This window comes from Oncorhynchus tshawytscha, linkage group LG03 (assembly GCF_018296145.1).
Source record: "Oncorhynchus tshawytscha isolate Ot180627B linkage group LG03, Otsh_v2.0, whole genome shotgun sequence".
NCBI classification, from domain to species: domain Eukaryota; kingdom Metazoa; phylum Chordata; class Actinopteri; order Salmoniformes; family Salmonidae; genus Oncorhynchus; species Oncorhynchus tshawytscha.
The window spans coordinates 4150795-4176736 of record NC_056431.1 but is presented as its reverse complement, the minus strand read 5'-3'; the positions used below and the strand labels follow the sequence as shown (position 1 = coordinate 4176736).

Sequence of the window (25942 nt, the reverse complement as noted above, 5' to 3'; positions counted from 1 at the left end):
CTCCCTCTTTCTCTCTCTCCCTCGCTCCCTTTTCCTCTCTCTCTCCTGCTCTCTCACGTTCTCTCATTCTCTCTCTCGTTCTCTCTCTCGTGCGCGCTCTCTCTCCCTCTCTCCATCCCCCCTCTCTCTCTATCTCTCGCTCTCTCCCTCGCTCCCTTTCCCTCTCTCTCTCTCTCTCTCTCTCGCTCTCTTGCATTCTCTCGTTCTCTCATTTTCTCTCTCGTTCTCTCTCTCGTTATCTCTCTCTCTCTTGTTCTCTCTCTCTCATTCTCTCTCTCTCTCTTGTTCTCTCTCTTTGACATGATAAGGTCTGGAACAGTTACCAAAGCATTGTTACACAAACAATGAAATAAACAGAGGATGTGAAATGTCAACAACAGAAACAGTACAATAACCATTCTCTCTCTCCCTGTCTCCCATCTCCTCCCTTTCCCTCTGTGTGTCTCTCTGTGTCTCTTTCTCTCTTCTGCTCTCTCCCTCCATTCTACCTCCCTCTACCCTAACCCCTACCCTCCTCTCAATTTCCCATCTCTCTATCTTTCCTTGTCCCCCCCCTTTCTCCTCTCCTGTTTCTTAATGTCCCCCTTGTCTCCCTCTCTCTCCCCCAGACTGAGGGCTGTGATGGGGTGTTGGGGTCTGGCTTGGTGATTGACAGGTGTGGTCAGTGTGGGGGGCGGGACCTGTCCTGTCAGAAGCTGAGCGGGAGCTTCCAGAACACCAGTGTTCCCCTTGGTTACCACAGAATTCTGGACATCCCTCCAGGAGCTACTGCCATCAACATCACAGAGAGACACGCCAGCTCCAACTACCTGGGTAACACACACACCTGCCAGTCTAGAGATAGTAAACTAAGCTGAAGACCACTACTAGTGTGGTCTAGAATTCACACCAGACTCCCACGCCAACATAACAATGCCAGTCCAGTCGTTGGAGCCTGAGATGAGATGTAGATTTGAGAATGTCATTTGGCCAGTGAATGTGTGTGTGCTGGACTGACATTGTTATGTTGGCCTGGGAGTCTGGTGTGAATTCTTTGGCCTGGCAGACTAACCTCAGATAAAGCTGCTATTGTTACAGTCCTTAGAGGCCTAGAGCAGAGACACCATGTGTCTGTCTGCCCACTGTCTGCTGTCTGTTAATGATACTAAACTGTGTGTGTGTGTAGTTTGTGTGTATGTGTGTGTGTGCGGTTCGTGTGTCTGTCTTCATGAGTATGTCAGTGTCTGTGTGTGTCTAATGTGTGTGTGTCTGAGTCTATGTTTGTGTGTGTGTCTTTTTAGAGGAATTGACTGGTTTGCAGACTGAACATGACTTTAAAAGAAAACCATACCCAAACCCTCCCTTCGTCCTCCCCTTTCCTCCCCCTTCTCTCAACCATTCCTCCTTTCTCTATGCATCCCTTCCCCCCTCCTCCATCTCTCCCCTCCCTCCCTCCCTCCCTCCTCCCAGCCCTACGTAGTGGTACAGGTGTATCAGTAGTGAATGGGCGCTGGGCGGTGGATCCTCCAGGAGACTACGAGGCAGGGGGGACTACCTTCACCTACACCCGCCCCAGGGCTCTCTCTGATGGGCAGGAGGACAGAGGAGAGACCCTTAGAGCTCCAGGACCCACCACCACACAACTGACTCTATATGTGAGTAGGACACACTTATACACACACGCACATTGCACACACACCCACACACACACTTAAACACACACACATTTTTGTTGATTAAATCAGAAGATATATTTCTCTGCTCCTGTGTTGCATATAGATGTCTCAATGGCCCTGGGTTATGTTGTCCTGTAGTTTATATAGATCACCATGAAGACAGGGTTATGTTGTCCTGTAGTTTATATAGATCACCATGAAGACAGGGTTATGTTGTCCTGTAGTTTATATAGATCACCATGTAGACAGGGCTATGTTGTCCTGTAGTTTATATAGATCACCATGAAGACAGGGTTATGTTGTCCTGTAGTGTATATAGATCACCATGAAGACAGGGTTATGTTGTCCTGTAGTTTATATAGATCACCATGAAGACAGGGTTATGTTGTCCTGTAGTTTATATAGATCACCATGAAGACAGGGTTATGTTGTCCTGTAGTGTATATAGATCACCATGAAGACAGCGCTATGTTGTCCTGTAGTTTATATAGATCTCCATGAAGACCCTAGGTTATGTTGTCCTGTAGTTTATATAGATCACCATGAAGACAGGGTTATGTTGTCCTGTAGTTTATATAGATCTCCATGAAGACCCTAGGTTATGTTGTCCTGTATTTTATATAGATCACCCTGAAGACAGGGTTATGTTGTCCTGTAGTCTATATAGATCTCCATGAAGACCCTAGGTTATGTTGTCCTGTAGTTTATATAGATCACCATGAAGACAGGGTTATGTTGTCCTGTAGTTTATATAGATCTCCATGAAGACCCTAGGTTATGTTGTCCTGTATTTTATATAGATCACCCTGAAGACAGGGTTATGTTGTCCTGTAGTCTATATAGATCACCATGAAGACAGGGTTATGTTGTCCTGTAGTTTATATAGATCACCATGAAGACAGGGTTATGTTGTCCTGTAGTCTATATAGATCACCATGAAGACAGGGTTATGTTGTCCTGTAGTTTATATAGATCACCATGAAGACAGGGTTATGTTGTTATGTAGTTTATATAGATCACCATGAAGACAGGGTTATGTTGTCCTGTAGTTTATATAGATCACCATGAAGACAGGGTTATGTTGTCCTGTAGTCTATATAGATCACCATGAAGACAGGGTTATGTTGTCCTGTAGTTTATATAGATCACCATGAAGACCCTATGTTATGTTGTCCTGTAGTTTATATAGATCACCATGAAGACAGGGTTATGTTGTCCTGTAGTCTATATAGATCACCATGAAGACAGGGTTATGTTGTCCTGTAGTTTATATAGATCACCATGAAGACAGGGTTATGTTGTCCTGTAGTCTATATAGATCACCATGAAGACAGGGTTATGTTGTCCTGTAGTTTATATAGATCACCATGAAGACAGGGTTATGTTGTCCTGTAGTTTATATAGATCACCATGAAGACAGGGTTATGTTGTCCTGTAGTCTATATAGATCACCATGAAGACAGGGTTATGTTGTCCTGTAGTTTATATAGATCACCATGAAGACAGGGTTATGTTGTCCTGTAGTTTATATAGATCACCATGAAGACAGGGTTATGTTGTCCTGTAGTTTATATAGATCACCATGTAGACAGGGCTATGTTGTCCTGTAGTTTATATAGATCACCATGTAGACAGGGCTATGTTGTCCTGTAGTTTATATAGATCACCATGTAGACAGGGTTATGTTGTCCTGTAGTTTATATAGATCACCATGTAGACAGGGCTATGTTGTCCTGTAGTTTATATAGATCACCCTGAAGACAGGGTTATGTTGTCCTGTAGTTTATATAGATCACCATGTAGACAGGGCTATGTTGTCCTGTAGTTTATATAGATCACCATGAAGACAGGGTTATGTTGTCCTGTAGTTTATATATATCACCCTGAAGACAGGGCTATGCTGTCCTGTAGTTTATATAGATCACCATGTAGACAGGGCTATGTTGTCCTGTAGTTTATATAGATCACCCTGAAGACAGGGCTATGTTGTCCTGTAGTCTATATAGATCACCATGAAGACAGGGTTATGTTGTCCTGTAGTTTATATAGATCACCATGTAGACAGGGTTATGTTGTCCTGTAGTTTATATAGATCACCCTGAAGACAGGGCTATGTTGTCCTGTAGTCTATATAGATCACCATGAAGACAGGGTTATGTTGTCCTGTAGTTTATATAGATCACCATGTAGACAGGGCTATGTTGTCCTGTAGTTTATATAGATCACCCTGAAGACAGGGCTATGTTGTCCTGTAGTTTATATAGATCACCATGAAGACAGGGTTATGTTGTCCTGTAGTTTATATAGATCACCATGTAGACAGGGCTATGTTGTCCTGTAGTTTATATAGATCACCCTGAAGACAGGGCTATGTTGTCCTGTAGTCTATATAGATCACCATGAAGACAGGGTTATGTTGTCCTGTAGTTTATATAGATCACCATGAAGACAGGGCTATGTTGTCCTGTAGTTTATATAGATCACCCTGAAGACAGGGTTATGTTGTCCTGTAGTTTATATAGATCACCATGAAGACAGGGCTATGTTGTCCTGTAGTTTATATAGATCACCATGAAGACAGGGCTATGTTGTCCTGTAGTTTATATAGATCACCCTGAAGACAGGGTTATGTTGTCCTGTAGTTTATATAGATCACCATGAAGACAGGGCTATGTTGTCCTGTAGTTTATATAGATCACCCTGAAGACAGGGCTATGTTGTCCTGTAGTTTATATAGATCACCATGAAGACAGGGCTATGTTGTCCTGTAGTTTATATAGATCACCCTGAAGACAGGGTTATGTTGTCCTGTAGTTTATATAGATCACCCTGAAGACAGGGTTATGTTGTCCTGTAGTTTATATAGATCACCATGAAGACAGGGCTATGTTGTCCTGTAGTTTATATAGATCACCCTGAAGACAGGGTTATGTTGTCCTGTAGTTTATATAGATCACCATGAAGACAGGTCTATGTTGTCCTGTAGTTTATATAGATCACCCTGAAGACAGGGTTATGTTGTCCTGTAGTTTATATAGATCACCATGTAGACAGGGCTATGTTGTCCTGTAGTCTATATAGATCACCATGAAGACAGGGTTATGTTGTCCTGTAGTCTATATAGATCACCATGAAGACAGGGTTATGTTGTCCTGTAGTTTATATAGATCACCATGAAGACAGGGCTATGTTGTCCTGTAGTCTATATAGATCACCATGAAGACAGGGTTATGTTGTCCTGTAGTCTATATAGATCACCATGAAGACAGGGTTATGTTGTCCTGTAGTTTATATAGATCACCATGAAGACAGGGTTATGTTGTCCTGTAGTTTATATAGATCACCATGAAGACAGGGTTATGTTGTCCTGTAGTTTATATAGATCACCATGAAGACAGGGCTATGTTGTCCTGTAGTCTATATAGATCACCATGAAGACAGGGTTATGTTGTCCTGTAGTTTATATAGATCACCATGAAGACAGGGTTATGTTGTCCTGTAGTTTATATAGATCACCATGTAGACAGGGTTATGTTGTCCTGTAGTTTATATAGATCACCATGTAGACAGGGTTATGTTGTCCTGTAGTGTATATAGATCACCATGAAGACAGGGTTATGTTGTCCTGTAGTTTATATAGATCACCATGAAGACAGGGCTATGTTGTCCTGTAGTCTATATAGATCACCATGAAGACAGGGTTATGTTGTCCTGTAGTCTATATAGATCACCATGAAGACAGGGTTATGTTGTCCTGTAGTTTATATAGATCACCATGAAGACAGGGTTATGTTGTCCTGTAGTTTATATAGATCACCATGAAGACAGGGTTATGTTGTCCTGTAGTTTATATAGATCACCATGTAGACAGGGCTATGTTGTCCTGTAGTCTATATAGATCACCATGAAGACAGGGTTATGTTGTCCTGTAGTTTATATAGATCACCATGTAGACAGGGCTATGTTGTCCTGTAGTTTATATAGATCACCATGTAGACAGGGTTATGTTGTCCTGTAGTTTATATAGATCACCATGTAGACAGGGTTATGTTGTCCTGTAGTGTATATAGATCACCATGAAGACAGGGTTATGTTGTCCTGTAGTCTATATAGATCACCATGAAGACAGGGCTATGTTGTCCTGTAGTCTATATAGATCACCATGAAGACAGGGTTATGTTGTCCTGTAGTTTATATAGATCACCATGAAGACAGGGTTATGTTGTCCTGTAGTTTATATAGATCACCATGAAGACAGGGTTATGTTGTCCTGTAGTCTATATAGATCACCATGTAGACAGGGTTATGTTGTCCTGTAGTTTATATAGATCACCATGTAGACAGGGTTATGTTGTCCTGTAGTTTATATAGATCACCATGTAGACAGGGTTATGTTGTCCTGTAGTTTATATAGATCACCCTGAAGACAGGGCATGTGAATCCAGCATTATCCTGGGTTAAACACAGCTATACTGAGGATTGGGCTGAGCCTGCTAAGATAGCCAGGCTTAATAACACCAACATCAGGCCCAGGCTAAGATTTAATAACACCAATATCAGGCCCAGGCTAAGATTTAATAACACCAACATCAGGCCCAGGCTAAGATTTAATAACACCAGGCGCAGGCTAAGATTTAATAACACCAACACCAGGCGCAGGCTAAGATTTAATAACACCAACATCAGGCCCAGGCTAAGATTTAATAACACCAGGCGCAGGCTAAGATTTAATAACACCAACATCAGGCCCAGGCTAAGATTTAATAACACCAGGCGCAGGCTAAGATTTAATAACACCAATATCAGGCCCAGGCTAAGATTTAATAACACCAACATCAGGCCCAGGCTAAGATTTAATAACACCAACATCAGGCCCAGGCTAAGATTTAATAACACCAACATCAGGCCCAGGCTAAGATTTAATAACACCAGGCGCAGGCTAAGATTTAATAACACCAACACCAGGCGCAGGCTAAGATTTAATAACACCAGGCGCAGGCTAAGATTTAATAACACCAACACCAGGCGCAGGCTAAGATTTAATAACACCAACACCAGGCGCAGGCTAAGATTTAATAACACCAACACCAGGCGCAGGCTAAGATTTAATAACACCAGGCGCAGGCTAAGATTTAATAACACCAACACCAGGCGCAGGCTAAGATTTAATAACACCAACACCAGGCGCAGGCTAAGATTTAATAACACCAACACCAGGCGCAGGCTAAGATTTAATAACACCAGGCGCAGGCTAAGATTTAATAACACCAACACCAGGCGCAGGCTAAGATTTAATAACACCAACATCAGGCCCAGGCTAAGATTTAATAACACCAGGCGCAGGCTAAGATTTAATAACACCAACACCAGGCCCAGGCTAAGATTTAATAACACCAACATCAGGCCCAGGCTAAGATTTAATAACACCAACATCAGGCCCAGGCTAAGATTTAATAACACCAACATCAGGCCCAGGCTAAGATTTAATAACACCAGGCGCAGGCTAAGATTTAATAACACCAACACCAGGCGCAGGCTAAGATTTAATAACACCAACACCAGGTGCAGGCTAAGATTTAATAACACCAACACCAGGCCCAGGCTAAGATTTAATAACACCAACACCAGGCGCAGGCTAAGATTTAATAACACCAACACCAGGTGCAGGCTAAGATTTAATAACACCAACACCAGGCCCAGGCTAAGATTTAATAACACCAACATCAGGCACAGGCTAAGATTTAATAACACCAACACCAGGCACAGGCTAAGATTTAATAACACCAACACCAGGCCCAGGCTAAGATTTAATAACACCAACACCAGGCCCAGGCTAAGATTTAATAACACCAACATCAGGCACAGGCTAAGATTTAATAACACCAACATCAGATGCAGGCTAAGATTTAATAACACCAGGCGCAGGCTAAGATTTAATAACACCAACACCAGGCACAGGCTAAGATTTAATAACACCAACACCAGGTGCAGGCTAAGATTTAATAACACCAACACCAGGCACAGGCTAAGATTTAATAACACCAACATCAGGCACAGGCTAAGATTTAATAACACCAACATCAGATGCAGGCTAAGATTTAATAACACCAGGCGCAGGCTAAGATTTAATAACACCAACACCAGGCGCAGGCTAAGATTTAATAACACCAACACCAGGCCCAGGCTAAGATTTAATAACACCAACACCAGGCCCAGGCTAAGATTTAATAACACCAACATCAGGCACAGGCTAAGATTTAATAACACCAACATCAGGCGCAGGCTAAGATTTAATAACACCAACACCAGGCCCAGGCTAAGATTTAATAACACCAACATCAGGCCCAGGCTAAGATTTAATAACACCAACATCAGGCCCAGGCTAAGATTTAATAACACCAACATCAGGCCCAGGCTAAGATTTAATAACACCAACATCAGGCACAGGCTAAGATTTAATAACACCAACACCAGGCCCAGGCTAAGATTTAATAACACCAACACCAGGCCCAGGCTAAGATTTAATAACACCAGGCGCAGGCTAAGATTTAATAACACCAACATCAGGCGCAGGCTAAGATTTAATAACACCAGGCGCAGGCTAAGATTTAATAACACCAACACCAGGCGCAGGCTAAGATTTAATAACACCAACACCAGGCGCAGGCTAAGATTTAATAACACCAACACCAGGCGCAGGCTAAGATTTAATAACACCAACACCAGGTACAGGCTACGATTTAATAACACCAACACCAGGCGCAGGCTAAGATTTAATAACACCAACATCAGGCACAGGCTAAGATTTAATAACACCAACACCAGGTACAGGCTACGATTTAATAACACCAACACCAGGCGCAGGCTAAGATTTAATAACACCAACACCAGGCCCAGGCTAAGATTTAATAACACCAACATCAGGCCCAGGCTAAGATTTAATAACACCAACATCAGATGCAGGCTAAGATTTAATAACACCAACATCAGATGCAGGCTAAGATTTAATAACACCAACATCAGATGCAGGCTAAGATTTAATAACACCAACACCAGGCCTGGCTAAGATTTAATAACACCAGGCCCAGGCTAAGATTTAATAACACCAACACCAGACCCAGGCTAAGATTTAATAACACCAACACCAGGTACAGGCTAAGATTTAATAACACCAGGCCCAGGTCCAGGATAAGATTTGATTAAAGAGATTCAGCATACCTCTGAGGTCTCCCTAGCTGTGGGAGAGAGTTAGAACAACTTCTCCCTTGAAACAGACCAGCTTCATCTCTATGGTTTCACCTGTATTTAGAACGAGATGAATAAAATATGAAAAATAGTTGTTATAAAGATCAGAAAATAGAAGATTAAACGTTGCCATCACAGACCCATGTAATGCAGAGTGAAGCTGATTACATTTCGACAACCTCTGGAATCTCTACCTCACATTGCACCCCTTTTGAAATCCATTTCTCTCTCCCTCTCACCTTTTTCTCTCTCCCTATTACTCCTTCTCTCTCTCTCCCGCTCTCTCTCTCTCTGTCGTTCTTCAGATCATCTTCCATAGGCAGAATCCAGGGATCGACTATGAATTCTACATCCCAACAGAAAAGAAAGCGGAAGAGAAGGAGAGGGCGCGAGAGAGTGAAAGAGAGAGGCCTAGAGAGAGAGAAGTAGAGAGGGAACGTCCGAGGGATCGAGGGAGGGCACCCCTGAGAGACACTAGTGAGTCTGACATGCCTCTTTTCTCCTCTTCCCCCTGTTATTTTCCAGTGGTGTTCAGAATAAAGCTGTGTGATAGTGACAGGTCAGATCGTCAGGGAATAGGACCAGGAAGTCGATCGTTAGGGAATAGGACCAGGAAGTCGATCGTTTGGGAATAAGACCAGGAAGTCGATCGTTAGGGAATAGAACCAGGAAGTAGATCGTCAGGGAATAGGACCAAGAAGTAGCATGGGATGATGTCACGCTCTGTTCTTTGTTACTGTCCTTTATGAATAAAGATGTATTATGTGTCTAATGTTAAGGAATGATATATCATCTTGTCTAGATTTTATTGACTGTAAATATAACTAATCCAAGCCAGACTGGAGACAGTGAGTCTGAGTAGTGTACTTTAGATGTGTGGGTGAGGAGAGGGGTGCTAGGGGTGAGAGAAGGGGGGTGAGTGAAGAAGGGGGAGGGAGTTGAAGACTAGGAGTGAGGGGGAGAAAAGTTTAGCGAGAGGGGTTAGGGAAAGGGGAGCAAGAGGTGTGAGAGAAGTGAGAGGGTGTGCCTGAAAAAAAATGACATCATTTTTACAATATCAGCTCTAACAAGTGATTCACTCTCTGTTTTTATTTGTTCCCTTCCTTCCATTTCTCTCTCTCTGTCTCTCTCTGTCTCTCTCTCTCTGTCTCTCTCTCTCTCTGTCTCTCTCTGTCTCTCTCTCTCTCTCTGTCTCTCTCTGTCTCTCTCTCTCTCTGTCTCTCTCAGGTTCTCTCATTGTAACAGTGGAAGACCCTATCGCTCCTCCCCCCATCTCCTCTTCGTCCTCTTCCTTCTCCTCCTCTTCTTCCGCAGACAGATGGACAGCTGAGAGCTCCCGCCCCCGAGGCTCGGTACCCAATCGGAATGCTCGAATCCCACCTCGTACTGACCTGCCCCTCGACACCCAGTCACCCTTCGTATGGAGGAGGGGCGGGCTCACTGAGTGTACTGCTTCCTGTGGCAAAGGTCAGAGTTTAAAAAAATACTTGGACTGTGGGTATATGTGTGTGTGTTTGGACATGCATGTGTGTGCCTATAATCATAGTTTGCTGTGTGTAGAATGTTTCTTAGATCAGTGTCTAATGGCAACAACTTCATCATACTACTCAGGGTCTTGCTGTGTTACATCTCCCTCTTGTGGTTATTCAAGGGAAGTGGAACACTGTTGAACTGAAACAGTTAGAATGAGACAGTTTATGGGTGCGTTTGAGTGGTAAGACTAAAGCAGCCGACTGTAGCTGAAAGTGGAGAAGTGAGGTCGGGGGAGGTGTGTCAGCTACAGCAGAAAGGGGAACAGCAAGGCTCGGGGAAACACGGCAGGGTTCATTGTTTAGAAGACCTTTTCTTTGTCATGTCGATCCCCATATCACACATTCACAAACGCTATATATATATATGTGTGCAAATTGTACTATCAATTGGGGAGAGAGAGACTCAAATATCACATTCATTTGAACATATGGGGCGGCAGGGTAGCCTAGTGGTTAGAGTGTTGGACTAGTAACCGGAAGGTTGTAAGTTCAAACCCCAGAGCTGACAAGGTACAAATCTGTCATTCTGCCCCTGAACAGGCAGTTAACCCACTGTTCCTAGGCCGTCATTGAAAATAAGAATTTGTTCTTAACTGACTTGCCTGGTTAAATAAAGGTAAAATAAAATAAGAAATAAATATCCACTGTATACATATGAATCCCTGCAGAGAGGACGAAGCGATCGAATTTACTCTACCTAAAATCTGTCCACGTGAGATGAGCTCTTTTTTGTATCGAGGTCTATGAGAGATTGTCGAATTAAGTGAGGGTTATTTAATAGAATAAAAGCTTTGTGAGGTTTAAGCTGTTACAAATGTACTAATATAAGTGGATGCACATTAGTGCCTGTTGTTCACACGCATATCTGCCCTCTCATTGGCTAGAATGGTCCCACCTGATCTCGCCTGCCGTCAAACCATTAAGGATAGTATTTCCATTGTTAGAGTGGTCACTCGGCTATCTTGTCAATATAATAGATCATCTTTGAATGCGGCAAAGTTGCTTCCTGTTTCAGTCACGTCTTTGGTCCCGTTCTCGTGGGTCAAACAAAAGCCCTCTAATGATTGGTTGACGATAGAGCCTCCCACAATGCAGGAGATGACTGAAGGCTGCTGCTGGTGAGGAGCAACTGCAGAAGATTGAAGTCACTGCAGTCAAAACTTCACAACCTTCGATCACATATAGTGATTGTAGAGGTCATGTAGTTGACATGTAGGCATCAAGTCTGACCATTTTTATCCCAGTAAGACAACACACTTTGAAAGGCGGTGACCTCGTCAATGACTTGACAAAAGTGATCAGCTCGAAAGCCATCCTATATCCCAGTACAGCAGGTATCATCAACTAGATTCATCCTATAACTTTCCTACCAGGCTCCCAGTACAGCAGGTATCATCACTAGATTCATCCTATAACTTTCCTACCAGGCTCCCAGTACAGCAGGTATCATCACTAGATTCATCCTATAACTTTCCTACCAGGCTCCCAGTACATCAGGTATCATCAACTAGATTCATCCTATAACTTTCCTACCAGGCTTCCAGTACAGCAGGTATCATCAACTAGATTCATCCTATAACTTTCCTACCAGGCTCCCAGTACATCAGGTATCATCAACTAGATTCATCCTATAACTTTCCTACCAGGCTCCCAGTACAGCAGGTATCATCAACTAGATTCATCCTATAACTTTCCTACCAGGCTCCCAGTACAGCAGGTATCATCAACTAGATTCATCCTATAACTTTCCTACCAGGCTCCCAGTACAGCAGGTATCATCAACTAGATTCATCCTATAACTTTCCTACCAGGCTCCCAGTACAGCAGGTATCATCAACTAGATTCATCCTATAACTTTCCTACCAGGCTCCCAGTACATCAGGTATCATCACTAGATTCATCCTATAACTCTCCTACCAGGCTCCCAGTACATCAGGTATCATCACTAGATTCATCCTATAACTCTCCTACCAGGCTCCCAGTACATCAGGTATCATCACTAGATTCATCCTATAACTTTCCTACCAGGCTCCCAGTACAGCAGGTATCATCACTAGATTCATCCTATAACTTTCCTACCAGGCTCCCAGTACAGCAGGTATCATCAACTAGATTCATCCTATAACTTTCCTACCAGGCTCCCAGTACAGCAGGTATCATCAACTAGATTCATCCTATAACTTTCCTACCAGGCTCCCAGTACAGCAGGTATCATCAACTAGATTCATCCTATAACTCTCCTACCAGGCTCCCAGTACAGCAGGTATCATCAACTAGATTCAGCTGCGGGACGATATTTTCTTGAGCGGATGGTCAGGGGGCCAGAACATAATCGACCTTAAGAAGCCCAACAGATATAATATTTGACTAAAACATCATCATTTCTAACCTTGCTTATATTTGTATACAATCACATATACAGTATCTCTCTATTATGCCTAGGAATCATTTGGAACAGATTTCAAAAATTGAAATCAATTGGAGCTGTTTTTCTGGTGTTTTTACAGTCTTTTATGTCCAACAATAAAATAAAAATGAGGGGTGGACTCATAAAATCAGCCACAGGCCAAATTTGGCCCCTGGGCCCCCAGTCGAGGAACCCTGCATTACAGGGTACTGATGGTGATGGTGATGGCGGTGATGATGATGTGTTTCAGGGTCTCAGCACAGGGTACTGATGGTGATGGTGATGGTGATGGTGGTGATGAGGATGATGTGTTTCAGGGTCCCAGTACAGGGTACTGATGGTGATGGTGATGAGGATGATGTGTTTCAGGGTCCCAGTACAGGGTACTGGTGGTAATGGTGGTGGTGGTGATGTGTTTCAGGGTCCCAGTACAGGGTACTGATGGTGATGGTGGTGGTGGTGATGTGTTTCAGGGTCCCAGTACAGGGTACTGATGGTGATGGTGGTGGTGGTGATGTGTTTCAGGGTCCCAGTACAGGGTACTGATGGTGATGGTGGTGGTGGTGATGTGTTTCAGGGTCCCAGTACAGGGTACTGATGGTGATGGTGGTGGTGGTGATGTGTTTCAGGGTCCCAGTACAGGGTACTGATGGTGATGGCGGTGATTATGATGTGTTTCAGGGTCCCAGTACAGGGCGATCCTGTGTATTAACCGCCATACTGACGAGGAAGTCCCAGACAGGAAGTGTGATTCAGCAGCAAGACCCTCCCCTGAGGAGGAGCTCTGCAACACACACCCCTGCCCAGCATTGTGAGTGTGTGGATCTATGAACAGCCATAAGCAATAATCATAGTGTATATTGTACATATGTATTAACTCTCTCCTCATCTCTCTCTCCTCTGTGTGTGTGTTTCTCTGTGTATTTCTCTCTGTGTGTGTGTGTGTGTGTGTGTGTGTGTGTGTGTGTGTGTGTGTGTGTGTGTGTGTGTGTGTGTGTCTGTGTGTGTGTCTCTCTGTGTGTCTCTCTATGTGTCTCTCTGTGTGTCTCTCTGTGTGTGTGTCTCTGTGTGTGTCTCTGTGTGTGTATGTGTGTGTGTGTCTCTGTTTGTGTGTCTCTGTGTGTGTCTCTGTGTGTGTGTCTCTGTGTGTCTCTGTGTGTGTCTGTGTGTGTATGTGCGTGTGTCTCTGTGTGTGTATGTGTGTGTGTGTCTCTGTGTGTGTGTCTGTGTGTGTGTGTCTCTGTGTGTCTCTGTGTGTGTATGTGCGTGTGTATGTGTGTGTGTGTCTCTGTGTGTGTGTATGTGTGTGTGTGTCTCTGTGTGTGTGTCTGTGTGTGTGTGTCTCTGTGTGTCTCTGTGTGTGTCTGTGTGTGTATGTGCATGTGTCTGTGTGTGTGTGTGTCTCTGTGTGTGTATGTGTGTGTCTCTGTGTCTCTGTGTGTCTCTGTGTGTGTCTCTGTGTGTGTGTCTCTGTGTCTCTGTGTGTCTCTGTGTGTGTCTCTGTGTCTCTGTGTCTGTGTGTCTCTGTGTCTCTGTGTGTCTCTGTGTGTGTCTCTGTGTGTGTCTCTGTGTGTGTGTCTCTGTGTGTCTGTGTGTGTCTCTGTGTCTCTGTGTGTCTGTGTGTGTCTGTGTGTGTCTCTGTGTCTCTGTGTGTCTCTGTGTGTGTCTCTGTGTGTGTCTCTGTGTGTGTGTCTCTGTGTGTCTCCGTGTGTGTTTGTGTGTGTGTATGTGTAGCTTCGAGGCCAGCTCATGGTCAGAGTGCAGTGTGTCTTGTGGTTTGGGAGTACAGCAGAGACAGCTTCAGTGCAGACAGAGCTTTGGGAACCGTTCCACCATGGTTCAACCACAACGCTGCTCCAACCTAACCCCACCTGACCTCACCCAGTCCTGCCAGCTACGACTCTGCTCACACTGGGAGATAGGCACCGACTGGAGCTCTGTGAGTATAGAAAATGTGTGTGTGTGAGTGTGTGTGTGGCAGGGGGGTATGTTAATATTCACACTGGGGAATGGTGTATGTGTGTTTAGTTTGACATTTTATGAGAATGTGTGTTGACGTCTATAGGTTGTGATCCATCCTGTTTTCCAATGTCTTTGTTCTACTCTAGGTTTTCCTAACATTCTCATTTGAACTCAACAGTGCTCAGTGGACTGTGGCATGGGGAAGAGAACTCGTAATGTCCGCTGTGTCAGTGACCATGGCAGCGTGGTGAATGACAAGGAGTGTAACGCCAGGCTCCGCCCACAAGGAAGTGAGGACTGTCACATGGGGCCCTGTGTAACCAACTGGTACTTCACTGGCTGGTCCAACACTGTGAGTACTACACACACACACACAGACACACACAGACATACAGACATACAGACATAGGGACACGGACACAGATACGGTACATGCTCATTCTACATCAATACACTAACTTCTCTAATACCCCCATCTCTCTCTCTCTCTCTCTCTCTCTCTCTCTCTCTCTCTCTCTCAGTGTTCAGCCCCTTGTGGTCCAGGTGTTCAGAGGAGAGAGGTGTTGTGTCTGACCCGTGGAGGGAGAGAGGGAGGAGAGTGTTTGGGGGACAAACCGGCGGACATGAAGGCGTGTAACGGGGGTCCGTGTGCTCCCACCTACATGTGGTACAGTAGCCCCTGGGGTCAGGTAAGAGGAGCAGGGGGTGTGGCAGCCATCGATCAATACTGTTACCAATATTATCAGTCACTTCAATTCAATATTTATTTTTTGGAATGGATGGATAGATATTTACATATAAAAAGAAATGCATAGTACTGTAATGGCAGATGAATAGGAAGAAAATGTCATGTTTTCCACCTCTCTCCCTCTCTTTCCTCTCGTCTTTTGTCTTCTCCTGCCTCTCTTCCCTCTCACTCCTCGCTTCTTTTCTCGCCCTCCTCCCTCTCTTCCCTCCTCCAGTGTAGTGCTCCATGTGGGAATGGAACTCAGCGAAGGGACATCATCTGTGTGGAGAAGATGGGGACAGATTTCAAAGTGGCACCGATCAGCCAGTGTGCCCAGCTGGAAAAGCCTCCCTCGGTGCAGACGTGTGCGATGGAAGCATGTCAGCCTCAGTGGTTTACTACGGAGTGGAGCGCGGTGAGAGAGGAGAGGAGAGAGGAGAGGAGAGAAGGAGGAGAGGAGAGAAGGAGGAGAGGAGAGAAGGAGGAGAGGATAAGAGAGAGGGAGGAGAGGAGGAGAGGAGAAAAGGAGGAGAGAGGGAGGGAGGAGAGAAGGAGGAGAGAAGGAGAGGAAAGAGGAAGGAGAGGATAAAAGGAGGAGAGAGGGAGGAAAGGAGAGAGGGAGGAGAGAGAACATAATTATGACCTTGAATTGCAGTTGGTTGTTGATCACAAGAAAGATGTTGACCATCCTCCTCTCTCTTTCTCCTCTTCTATCTCTCTCCCACAGTGCTCTCGTTCCTGTGGTAAGGGGCTACAGATCAGAGAAGTACGGTGTCTCACACCTGACAAACAGCACAGCCCAGAATGCTCCCTTACAGACAAACCTGACCAGGAGCAGCTCTGCAATACCATACCCTGCAGTCCACAGGTCGCAGGTGTGTGTGTGTGTGTGTGTGTGTGTGTGTGTGTGTGTGTGTGTGTGTGTGTGTGTGTGTGTGTGTGTGTACGTGTGCGTGTGTACGTGTGCGTGTGTACGTGTGTGTGTACTGTATGTTTACAGTGCCTTCAGAAAATACTTTTTCCACATGTGGTGTTACAAAGTGGAATTAAAATGGACATTGTAATTTTTTATCAATAATCTACACAAAATACTCTGTAATGTCACTGCAAAAAAATTTTTTTTAATAATTGTATATATAGAAAATAAAACACTGATATGTCTTGATTAGATAAGTATTCAACCCCCCTGAGTCTATACATGTTGGAATCACCTTTGGCAGTGATTACAGCAGTGAGTCTTTCTGGGTAAGTCTCTAAGAGCTTTGCACAACTGGATTGTACAATATTTGCCCATTTATTCTTAAAACAATTATTCAAGCTCTATCAAGTTGGTCTTGCCATAGATTTTCAAGCCGATTTAAGTCAAAACTGTAACTAGGCCACTCGTATCGTCTTGGAGTAATTACAATGTTGTTGCTCCATCCTCAGTTTTCTCCTATCATAGCCATTAAACTGTTTTAACATCACAATTGTCATCATGGTGAAATCCCTGAGTGATTTCCTTCCTCTCCAGCAACTGAGTTAGGAAGGACACCTCTATATTTGTATTGACTGGGTGTATTAATACACCATCCAAAGTGTAATTAATAACTTCATCATGCTCAAAGGGATATTCAAGTCTGCTTGATTTTTTTACCCATCTACCAATCGGTGCCCTTCTTTGCGAAGCATTGGAAAACCTCCCTGGCTTTAGTGGTTGAATCTGTGCTTTAAATTCACTGCTTGACTGAGGGGCCTTACAGATAAATGTATGTGTGGGGTACAAAGATGAGGTAGTCATTTTAAAAATCATGTTAAACACTATTATTGTACACAGAGTGAGTCCATGCAACTTATTATGTAACATGTTAAGCAGGTTTAACTCCTGAACTTATTATGTAACATGTTAAGCAGGTTTAACTCCTGAACTTATTATGTAACATGTTAAGCAGGTTTAACTCCTGAACTTATTATGTAACATGTTAAGCAGGTTTAACTCCTGAACTTATTATGTAACATGTTAAGCAGGTTTAACTCCTGAACTTATTATGTAACATGTTAAGCAGGTTTAACTCCTGAACTTATTATGTAACATGTTAAGCAGGTTTAACTCCTGAACTTATTATGTAACATGTTAAGCAGGTTTAACTCCTGAACTTATTATGTAACATGTTAAGCAGGTTTAACTCCTGAACTTATTATGTAACATGTTAAGCAGGTTTAACTCCTGAACTTATTATGTAACATGTTAAGCAGGTTTAACTCCTGAACTTATTATGTAACATGTTAAGCAGGTTTAACTCCTGAACTTATTATGTAACATGTTAAGCAGGTTTAACTCCTGAACTTATTGAGGCCATAACAAAGGTTGAATACTTATTGACTCAAGACATTTCAGCTTTTCATTTTTTATTGATTTGTAAACATTTGTAAAAACATAATTCCACTTTGACATTATTGGGTATTGTGTGTAGATTAGTGACACAAAATCTCAATTTAATCCATTTTAATTTCAGGCTGTAACAACAAAATGTGGAAAAAGTCAAGGGGTGTGAATACTATATGAAGGCACTGTACAGTATGTGTGAGTGTGTGATGCTTGTGAGATTTGAAATCTAACCCTTTCTTTCTCCCTCCCCTCTCCTCTTCCCTTTCCCCTCTCCTCTCCTCCTCTTCCCTCTCCTCCTCTTCCCTCTCCTCCTCTTCCCTCTCCTCTTCCCTCTCCTGTGCTCTACTCCTCTTTCCTCTCCTCTCCTCTCCTCTCCTCTCCTCTCCTCCACTCTCCTCCACTCTCTGCTCTGCTCTGCTCTGCTCTCCTCTCTCTGTAGATGAGAACTGCAGGGACCTGCGTCATAACTGTGTGATGGTGGTTCAGGCCAGACTGTGTGTCTACTCCTACTACAAGACTGCCTGCTGCGCCTCATGTACCCAGAGTGCTCAGCGGGCCAAGAGGCACTGACCAGCCAATAACAGGCTTCCAGCCGAGATCAGCCAGGGGTCAGGGTTTAAGGGGTTAGAAGTCAAAGCGCAGGTTACCATAGAAATGGAGTGGGTAGAGTGGATATATTACCACATAAAGTGGGGATTGAATTGTGTTCTGGGCCAGATGTACAGCCGTTATAGAAGAGATGTTTTGGAATGTGAGTTAATTTGTTACTTACTACATTTCTTACATTTGATGGGTTATCTGCATATGCAAAAAATGTGCCAATGACATTGTACAGAGCTCCATAATATGGAACATATCTGATTTCTATGTCCACTCTTTCTGTTTCTATGACTGAGAGATGCTGTGGATGATGTATGTACACCCAGGACCTGGGTCCAGAGCTCTGTCCCAGTAGCCAAACTTGCATACCACTTAGTGTGAGGTGAAGTATTGTCCATGCTAGTATGGATATATGGGACCCAGAAGGTATAACCCAATAGCAGTGTAAAACCTGCTGGAAGTTTCTATGATGTATGTTTTCTATGTTTGTGTTCTATTTGCCAAAAAAACGATTTTAAATGTCTCCTCAGTGTTTATACAGCATCATCAACATTTGGTGAAAACATACCAAAATGGAAAATGGTGGCCTAATACAAGTGACCTGTTTTTAAAGGACAATAGTGGAGAGATGTCCATAACCTGAGAACGCCCCCAATCTGAAAACAAGCAGGGGTAGAATGAAACGACTGTATGGTCTATTGGTGACTGTCCAGGTATCCAACCTGTGCCCTCACGACTGTTAGCCCACTGAGCTAAAGCCAAGGCATTACCCCTGAGAGCTAATACCAGTGTTCAGGCCTCAGCCAAGGTTACACCCAACCACCTCTGCTATATACAGCAAATATACCACTACCTGAGACATTTGTATCATCTGACCCATCAATATGTTCAAGAATGGTAGGTATTGAAATAACATTGTATTCATTTATGCATTCATTTTCAGAAATGCATTTGCCACAATATGCTGAAGAGCAAGCTGTGTCTGAAAGGTTCAATTCAGCTGTTTTTATCTCAATATCAAATCCTTTCTGGGTAACAATTAAGTACCCTACTGTGACTGTTTTCAATTCAAATGGTCAAAAAGAAACAAAATAACTTCTTAGCAAAGAGCAATTTCTCAATCAAGAATGTTGCTAGGAAACTGAAAACTACTGTAGCTGTTATTGGCAGAGAGGTTTGAAACTCTTTCTCTTTTTGGTCGCTTAACTAACTGGTGATGTCACCATGCAGACCAAAACTTCATCCAACCAAAACAGGGAGAAATTTCAGGCGCTCTTTTCAAACAGCTCTTATACTAAAATGGCATTATCATCATTTTCACAATTTCACAGTATTATTCCAAACTCATAGTTTGGAAGGATATATAAAACACAGAAAAAAATCACGTTTTTGAGTGCACTGGGCCTTTAACTCCCAAAGGAGCAAGTAACATCTCCCTGACTAATTTGGGTTTTTACTGAAAATGTTTAAAAGGGTTTTGTCTTGGACTTAAACAAAGCTCTTTTTAACAGATATTGCCCCTATGCCTTGACATAGTTGTAACATGTTACTGTATGTTACGTCTACAGCATACAGACACACACACACACACACTCCACAGGTGAACGATGTGTATATTTGTCAGTCAATATTACATTTGTATGTCTATATTTCTGTGTGAACATATACTTAATATACATATACATAAATATATCCTATATTGTGGTATGATTTGAATTTTAGGCATACTGTACATGTTAACTGTATGCATATATTCATATAAAGTATTCATATTTTTCAGTCATCATATTAAGAAGAACAAATGATATTTTTCTACCCTTAGATGGTGTGTGTTGTGTGTGTGTTTGTCTTCCTGTCTCTGTGAAGTTGCCTATTTGTGTTTATTTGTGTGAGTATGCAGCCCTGGGTCTATTCTTGTATGAGTCTATCTGTGAATATAATTTTCATGTTTTAAATCGTTTTTAGTAGAAACAAAAAATATATATTAAAAAGGATAGTAATTTATCTATTATAAAAAAAATACATGTAATTTATTTTTTTTCTTAAGAGGAGCTGTAGCAAATTCCCTTTGTTGCTACCTTGTCAGAGTTTATGATCAGGAGTTATTGCGTAGAAGTATATGGATTTTGTATTATTTTGAAAAAGGCAAACGAGTGTGTGGAAATGCTATCACAAACTTAATTTGAAATAAAAACTGAAACCAGAAAATAGTTAGCCTTTTTCTATTTTGTGCATGTTTCTTTCCCCCAATTAGCAGGCCTAGATGTCCACTGAGACCTACAGTACATTGTAATTAAGTAGACCTTCATATCCTCAACAGTGGCCAGGTGGCCGTAGTGTGCTTGTAAAGCTGTAGCCAACTTGTCTTCCCTTGTTCAGAATAGACTAGGTTGTGTTGTGATAATAACTCAAGTAAGCTTAATATGACTTCATGGATCTAACGTTTCCTCTATGAACAAACGACACCATTCTGGGTATAAATGCTAACCTGACCATAAATCAGGATCTATAGGGGGCAATTTCGCCCTATTCTAGCCCTAGCTCTACTCCACAGACGACAGAGAAACCGAAAAGCCCCAGTTCTGACACCACCATGAAAGAGGCCCGAGCATCAGTTCCTCGTGCATGTTCGTGCCGTTGCCTACAGCTACGTTCATTGGGTGATACAGTGTAGATCCCCGTGGTACCCCGCGCGTGCAGTCCAGCGGCTTGTGCCTGGTATAGACCCCACGTGTGTGAACTGACGATATATAACGGTGGGGGGCAGTAGGCGGGGAGAGGGGGGCATGAGGTGGTGGGAGGCAGATGGTGACCTTTCAGAGTAAATTACCCTGAACTCTCTGACTCCTCTCCTCAAGCGCGAGGGGGGTGGCAGAAGAAGAAAAAACACACACCCGAAAGAGCCCAAAGAGAACCCCACCAGCAATAAAGATGAGTTAAAAAGCTTCATAGTTTGATGAAGGTTGTACATATCTTGGTTCAGGACCATGGACAGATGAGGTCTGCTGTGCCTGTCTGTATCAGAGGGGTGAGGATCCCTCCCTCACTAGGCTGAAACGACGGTGTATTATTGTAGGTTAACCCATACTGTTAGATCAGTGTAGTCTGTAGTATAGGCCTATCATCTTCTCTATTTTCGCTCTCTCCCCTTTCTCTCGCACATTAGGCTAGCCTATTTGTGAACATCGTGGATATGATTACGAATTTAGCGTTTGTTCAACACGCAGAAGAGAACTGGTTAAGGCAACCTCAAGGCTGGCGTGTGTTTGTTGTGTGCGCAGCTGGAGTCGTGACGCCGCTCGCGCGCGCTGGTAGTATGGCAGGCTTCAGCACCACGGCCAGAGCTCGCGGCCAGAACAATAGGTAGCACGGCGTTCCAGAACTACAGGCACCGTCCACGAGCACTCACACACTGGACACTAAACGCAGACATAGTCAAAGAGTTTGTTTGAAAACGCTTATAGAAATGGTCGACTAATCCTGGTTTTGATAACTGAAATAGCTGTCCATATATATTCCACAGTGTTCCCTATATGCTACTTTCAGAGCTAAAAGGTGTAGGCTACGTCTACGAAAGATAAGATGGGTTTTCTTTTTCAGGTTGGAGTAGAGTTTTTGACGGTCCCTGCCTTTTACGTCACAGCCTGTCAACCGCTCGAGGGAGAGGGGGAGGCAGGGCAGGATAGAGAGAGAGGGAGACACCGGCAGACGACGTCAAAAGCTACGGGAGCCTATACACTGAGGGAAAAGAGGGGTAGCGCGGGAGGGAAACGTTAGATATTAATAAGTATATTTTAATATATGTGTTAACCCTTAAATGTCTATATAAATGGACTGCTGGATTTATCAATAGCTGTCTGCTGCAGAAATAGTTTTTAAGAATATAGCCTTGTAGCCTAATTATTGCAGAAATTTGACTATTCTAACAGACAGGGCAGTACTCAGAGAGTGACTGACTGGCTTTACCGGATTTGCCAAGAGTCGTGACGAAAGGATATAGCAAATAACGGATCGCCAAGGCACCGGGTTGGGGATATGTGATCTGATGATCGCTTGCAAAGACGTAAGACCTTAACGGGAGCAGCAACTCCACTGATCTGTTACGGATTCGAAACCGGGAGAGGGAGCGATTGGCACAAAGAGCGGAGAACGAATCGCATTGAGCCTACTATTCCCGGAGGGAGGGTATAACAGGAGACGCGCACTGAAGACAACAACGCCACGGCAAAACGTGGAAAAATAAACAAAATCATCTCAAATTACTCTGGGAATTATTTTACAACGTGGAGTGAAGGATCTCTTGAAATCGGTAGGATTTTTAAAACCAAGGCTCCATATTGTGTTTTTGTGCGCATGTGTTTTGTGTGTGTTTTGTGTGTATGTTGAGCCGGGGCGGACAAAGAGATGAGCCCCCATACGTTGACATCCAATGAGTGTATGTAACCTACAGCTGGCCAAACAAAGAAACCGCTCACAGCCGCTCTACAGCGCTCATCTACCGTCTAAACCATATATTTTCCTTTCCCCAGGGGCTCCGAACACTCTCACGTCCTAAAGGTAATATATCACGTTTATTGATATTTCATTTTAATTTCTCTTTTATTGCAATTTAAATGTCTTAATTATTTTTTGATTGGCTGATCATAATTTGCATAATTGTTTTTATGAGAGGCTCAAGTGCCATTGTTTGTGTCAATAGGCTAATATTGTAAAGATATGAGAATTCATCCAAAATATTGATTTGGTTTTATTAAATTAATCAATGATTATCCTATATTGTGAAATAAATAAAATTACACATTTACATATCTTGTTTTTATGTCCATCTCCTTTTCCTTCTCTCCTCCAACACCCTCCAGCTCTGGGCGCTCCTCTCCAGAGGACCACGACTCTGATCGCACTCACCCCGCTCTTCTCACCTCGAACCCCGCAGAGCGCCTGTCGTTCTCCCCGCTGTGTTCCGATGAAGGAAGCCGACGCGATCAAGCTGTTCGTGGGGCAGATTCCTCGGAATCTAGAGGAGAAGGACCTCAAACCGATCTTTGAACAGTTCGGGAAGATCTACGAGCTGACGGTGATAAAGGACAAATACACCGGCATGCACAAAGGTAGGCGAATAATGGGAACCCAGCCACCTGTAGAAATAATTCTGGACATAAATAGGCGTTTGGGCTAGACTACTCACTGGCAGACACACACACACACACACACACACACACACACACACACACACACACACACACACACACACACACACACACACACACACACACACACACACACACACACACACACACACACACAGCTACAGGAGATTAAGAAACACACTTTAAAATATTTTAAACACCCACTTAAAGATCAAGTGTGTGTACTGGTGTAGGTTGATAGTAATGCTGGTCTAGGTTGATAGTAATGCTGGTCTAGGTTGATAGTAATGCTGGTTTAGGTTGATAGTAATGCTGGTCTAGGTTGATAGTAATGCTGGTCTAGGTTGATAGTAATGCTGGTGTAGGTTGATAGTAATGCTGGTGTAGGTTGATAGTAATTCTGGTCTAGGTTGATAGTAATGCTGGTCTAGGTTGATAGTAATGCTGGTCTAGGTTGATAGTCATGCTGGTCTAGGTTGATAGTAATGCTGGTCTAGGTTGATAGTAATGCTGGTCTAGGTTGATAGTAATGCTGGTCTAGGTTGATAGTAATGCTGGTCTAGGTTGATAGTAATGCTGGTGTAGGTTGATAGTCATGCTGGTCTAGGTTGATAGTAATGCTGGTCTAGGTTGATAGTAATGCTGGTCTAGGTTGATAGTAATGCTGGTCTAGGTTGATAGTCATGCTGGTCTAGGTTGATAGTAATGCTGGTCTAGGTTGATAGTAATGCTGGTCTAGGTTGATAGTCATGCTGGTCTAGGTTGATAGTAATGCTGGTGTAGGTTGATAGTAATGCTGGTGTAGGTTGATAGTCATGCTGGTCTAGGTTGATAGTAATGCTGGTCTAGGTTGATAGTAATGCTGGTCTAGGTTGATAGTAATGCTGGTCTAGGTTGATAGTAATGCTGGTCTAGGTTGATAGTAATGCTGGTGTAGGTTGATAGTCATGCTGGTCTAGGTTGATAGTAATGCTGATGTAGTAGCACTATCATTGATGTAAACACTTCCACAGTAGAGTAGGCTGTCTGTTTAGCATGTGTCTGATGATGGGTCACCATGGAAACACTGTCACTTATCACCCTCTCCTGATCACATACAGTACCAGTCAAATGTTTGGACCCATCTACTCATTCAAGGGTTTTTCTCTATTTGACTATTTTCTACATTTTAGAATAACAGTGAAGACATTAAAACTATGAAATAACACAAATGGAATAATGTATTTACCAAAAAAGTGTTAAACAAATCAAAATATATTCTATATTTGAGTTTCTTCAAAGTAGTCACCCTTTGCATTGATGACAGCTTTGCACACTTTTGGCATTCTCTCAATCAGCTTCATGAGGTAGTGACCTGGAATGCATTTGAATGAACCGTTGTGCCTTGTTAAAAGTTAATTTGTGGAATTTAATTCCTTCTTAATGTGTTTGAGCCAATCAGTTGTGTTGTGACAAGGTAGGGGTGGTATTCAGAAGATAGCCCTATTTAGTTAAAGACCAAGTCCATATTATGGCAAGAACAGCTCAAATAAGCAAAGAGAAACAACATTCTATCATTACTTTAAGACATGAAGGTCAGTCAACCTGGAACATTTCAAGAACTTTGAAAGTTTTTTCAAGTGCAGAAGCAAAAAATCATCAAGTGCTATGATGAAACTGGCTCTCATGAGGAAAGCCACAGGAAAGAAAGACCCAGAGTTACCTCTGCTGCAGAGAATAAGTTCATTAGAGTTACCAGCCTCAGAAATTGCAGCCCAAATAAATGCTTCACAGAGTTCAAGCAACCGACACATCTCAACATCAACTGTTCAGAGGAGACTGCGTAAATCAGGCCTTCATGGTCGAATTGCTGCAAAGAAACCACTACTAAAGGACACCCGTAAGAAGAAGAGACTTGCTTGGGCCAACAAACATGAGCAATGGACATTAGACCTGTGGAAATCTGTCCTTTGGTCTGGAGTCCAAATTTGAGATTTTTGGTTCCAACCGCCTTGTCTTTGTGAGACAAAGTGTAGGTGAACGGATGATCTCTGTATGTGTAGTTCCCACCATGAAGCATGGAGGAGGAGGTGTGATGGTGTAGGGGTGCTTTGCTGGTGACACTGTCTGTGATTTATTTTGAATTCAAAGCACACTTAACCAGCATGACTACCACAGCATTCTGCAGCGATACACCATCCCATCTGGTTTGTGCTTGGTGGGACTATCATTTGTTTTTCAACAGGACAATGACCGAACACACCTCTAGGCCGTGTAAGGGTTATTTGACCAAGAAGGAGAGTGAGAGAGTGCTGCATCA

The 25942-nt window shown here is 43.1% G+C and overlaps 2 protein-coding genes across 5 annotated transcripts in view; both read left to right on the top strand.

The window, feature by feature from the left end:
* The window catches only part of LOC112240947 (thrombospondin type-1 domain-containing protein 4), an 81654-nt gene extending 60948 nt beyond the window's left edge, over window positions 1-20706 (top strand). For both annotated transcript variants that reach the window (XM_042307875.1, XM_042307881.1), the window contains exons 7-17: window positions 609-813; window positions 1450-1634; window positions 9206-9377; window positions 10128-10367; window positions 13521-13650; window positions 14574-14778; window positions 14980-15153; window positions 15323-15490; window positions 15764-15943; window positions 16256-16403; window positions 18336-20706. In XM_042307875.1, the coding sequence (XP_042163809.1) occupies window positions 609-813; window positions 1450-1634; window positions 9206-9377; window positions 10128-10367; window positions 13521-13650; window positions 14574-14778; window positions 14980-15153; window positions 15323-15490; window positions 15764-15943; window positions 16256-16403; window positions 18336-18466 (1938 nt within the window). In that variant the 3' untranslated portion in view covers window positions 18467-20706. The remainder of the gene's footprint in view (window positions 1-608; window positions 814-1449; window positions 1635-9205; window positions 9378-10127; window positions 10368-13520; window positions 13651-14573; window positions 14779-14979; window positions 15154-15322; window positions 15491-15763; window positions 15944-16255; window positions 16404-18335) is intronic.
* Window positions 20707-22173: 1467 nt separating this feature from the next.
* The window catches only part of LOC112240948 (CUGBP Elav-like family member 3), a 71089-nt gene continuing 67320 nt past the window's right edge, over window positions 22174-25942 (top strand). For 2 of the 3 annotated variants that reach the window (XM_042307870.1, XM_042307861.1), the window contains exons 1-3: window positions 22174-22805; window positions 23026-23053; window positions 23356-23604. In XM_042307870.1, the coding sequence (XP_042163804.1) occupies window positions 23460-23604 (145 nt within the window). In that variant the 5' untranslated portion in view covers window positions 22174-22805; window positions 23026-23053; window positions 23356-23459. The remainder of the gene's footprint in view (window positions 22806-23025; window positions 23054-23355; window positions 23605-25942) is intronic. The other variant, XM_042307865.1, reaches the window with a different exon arrangement.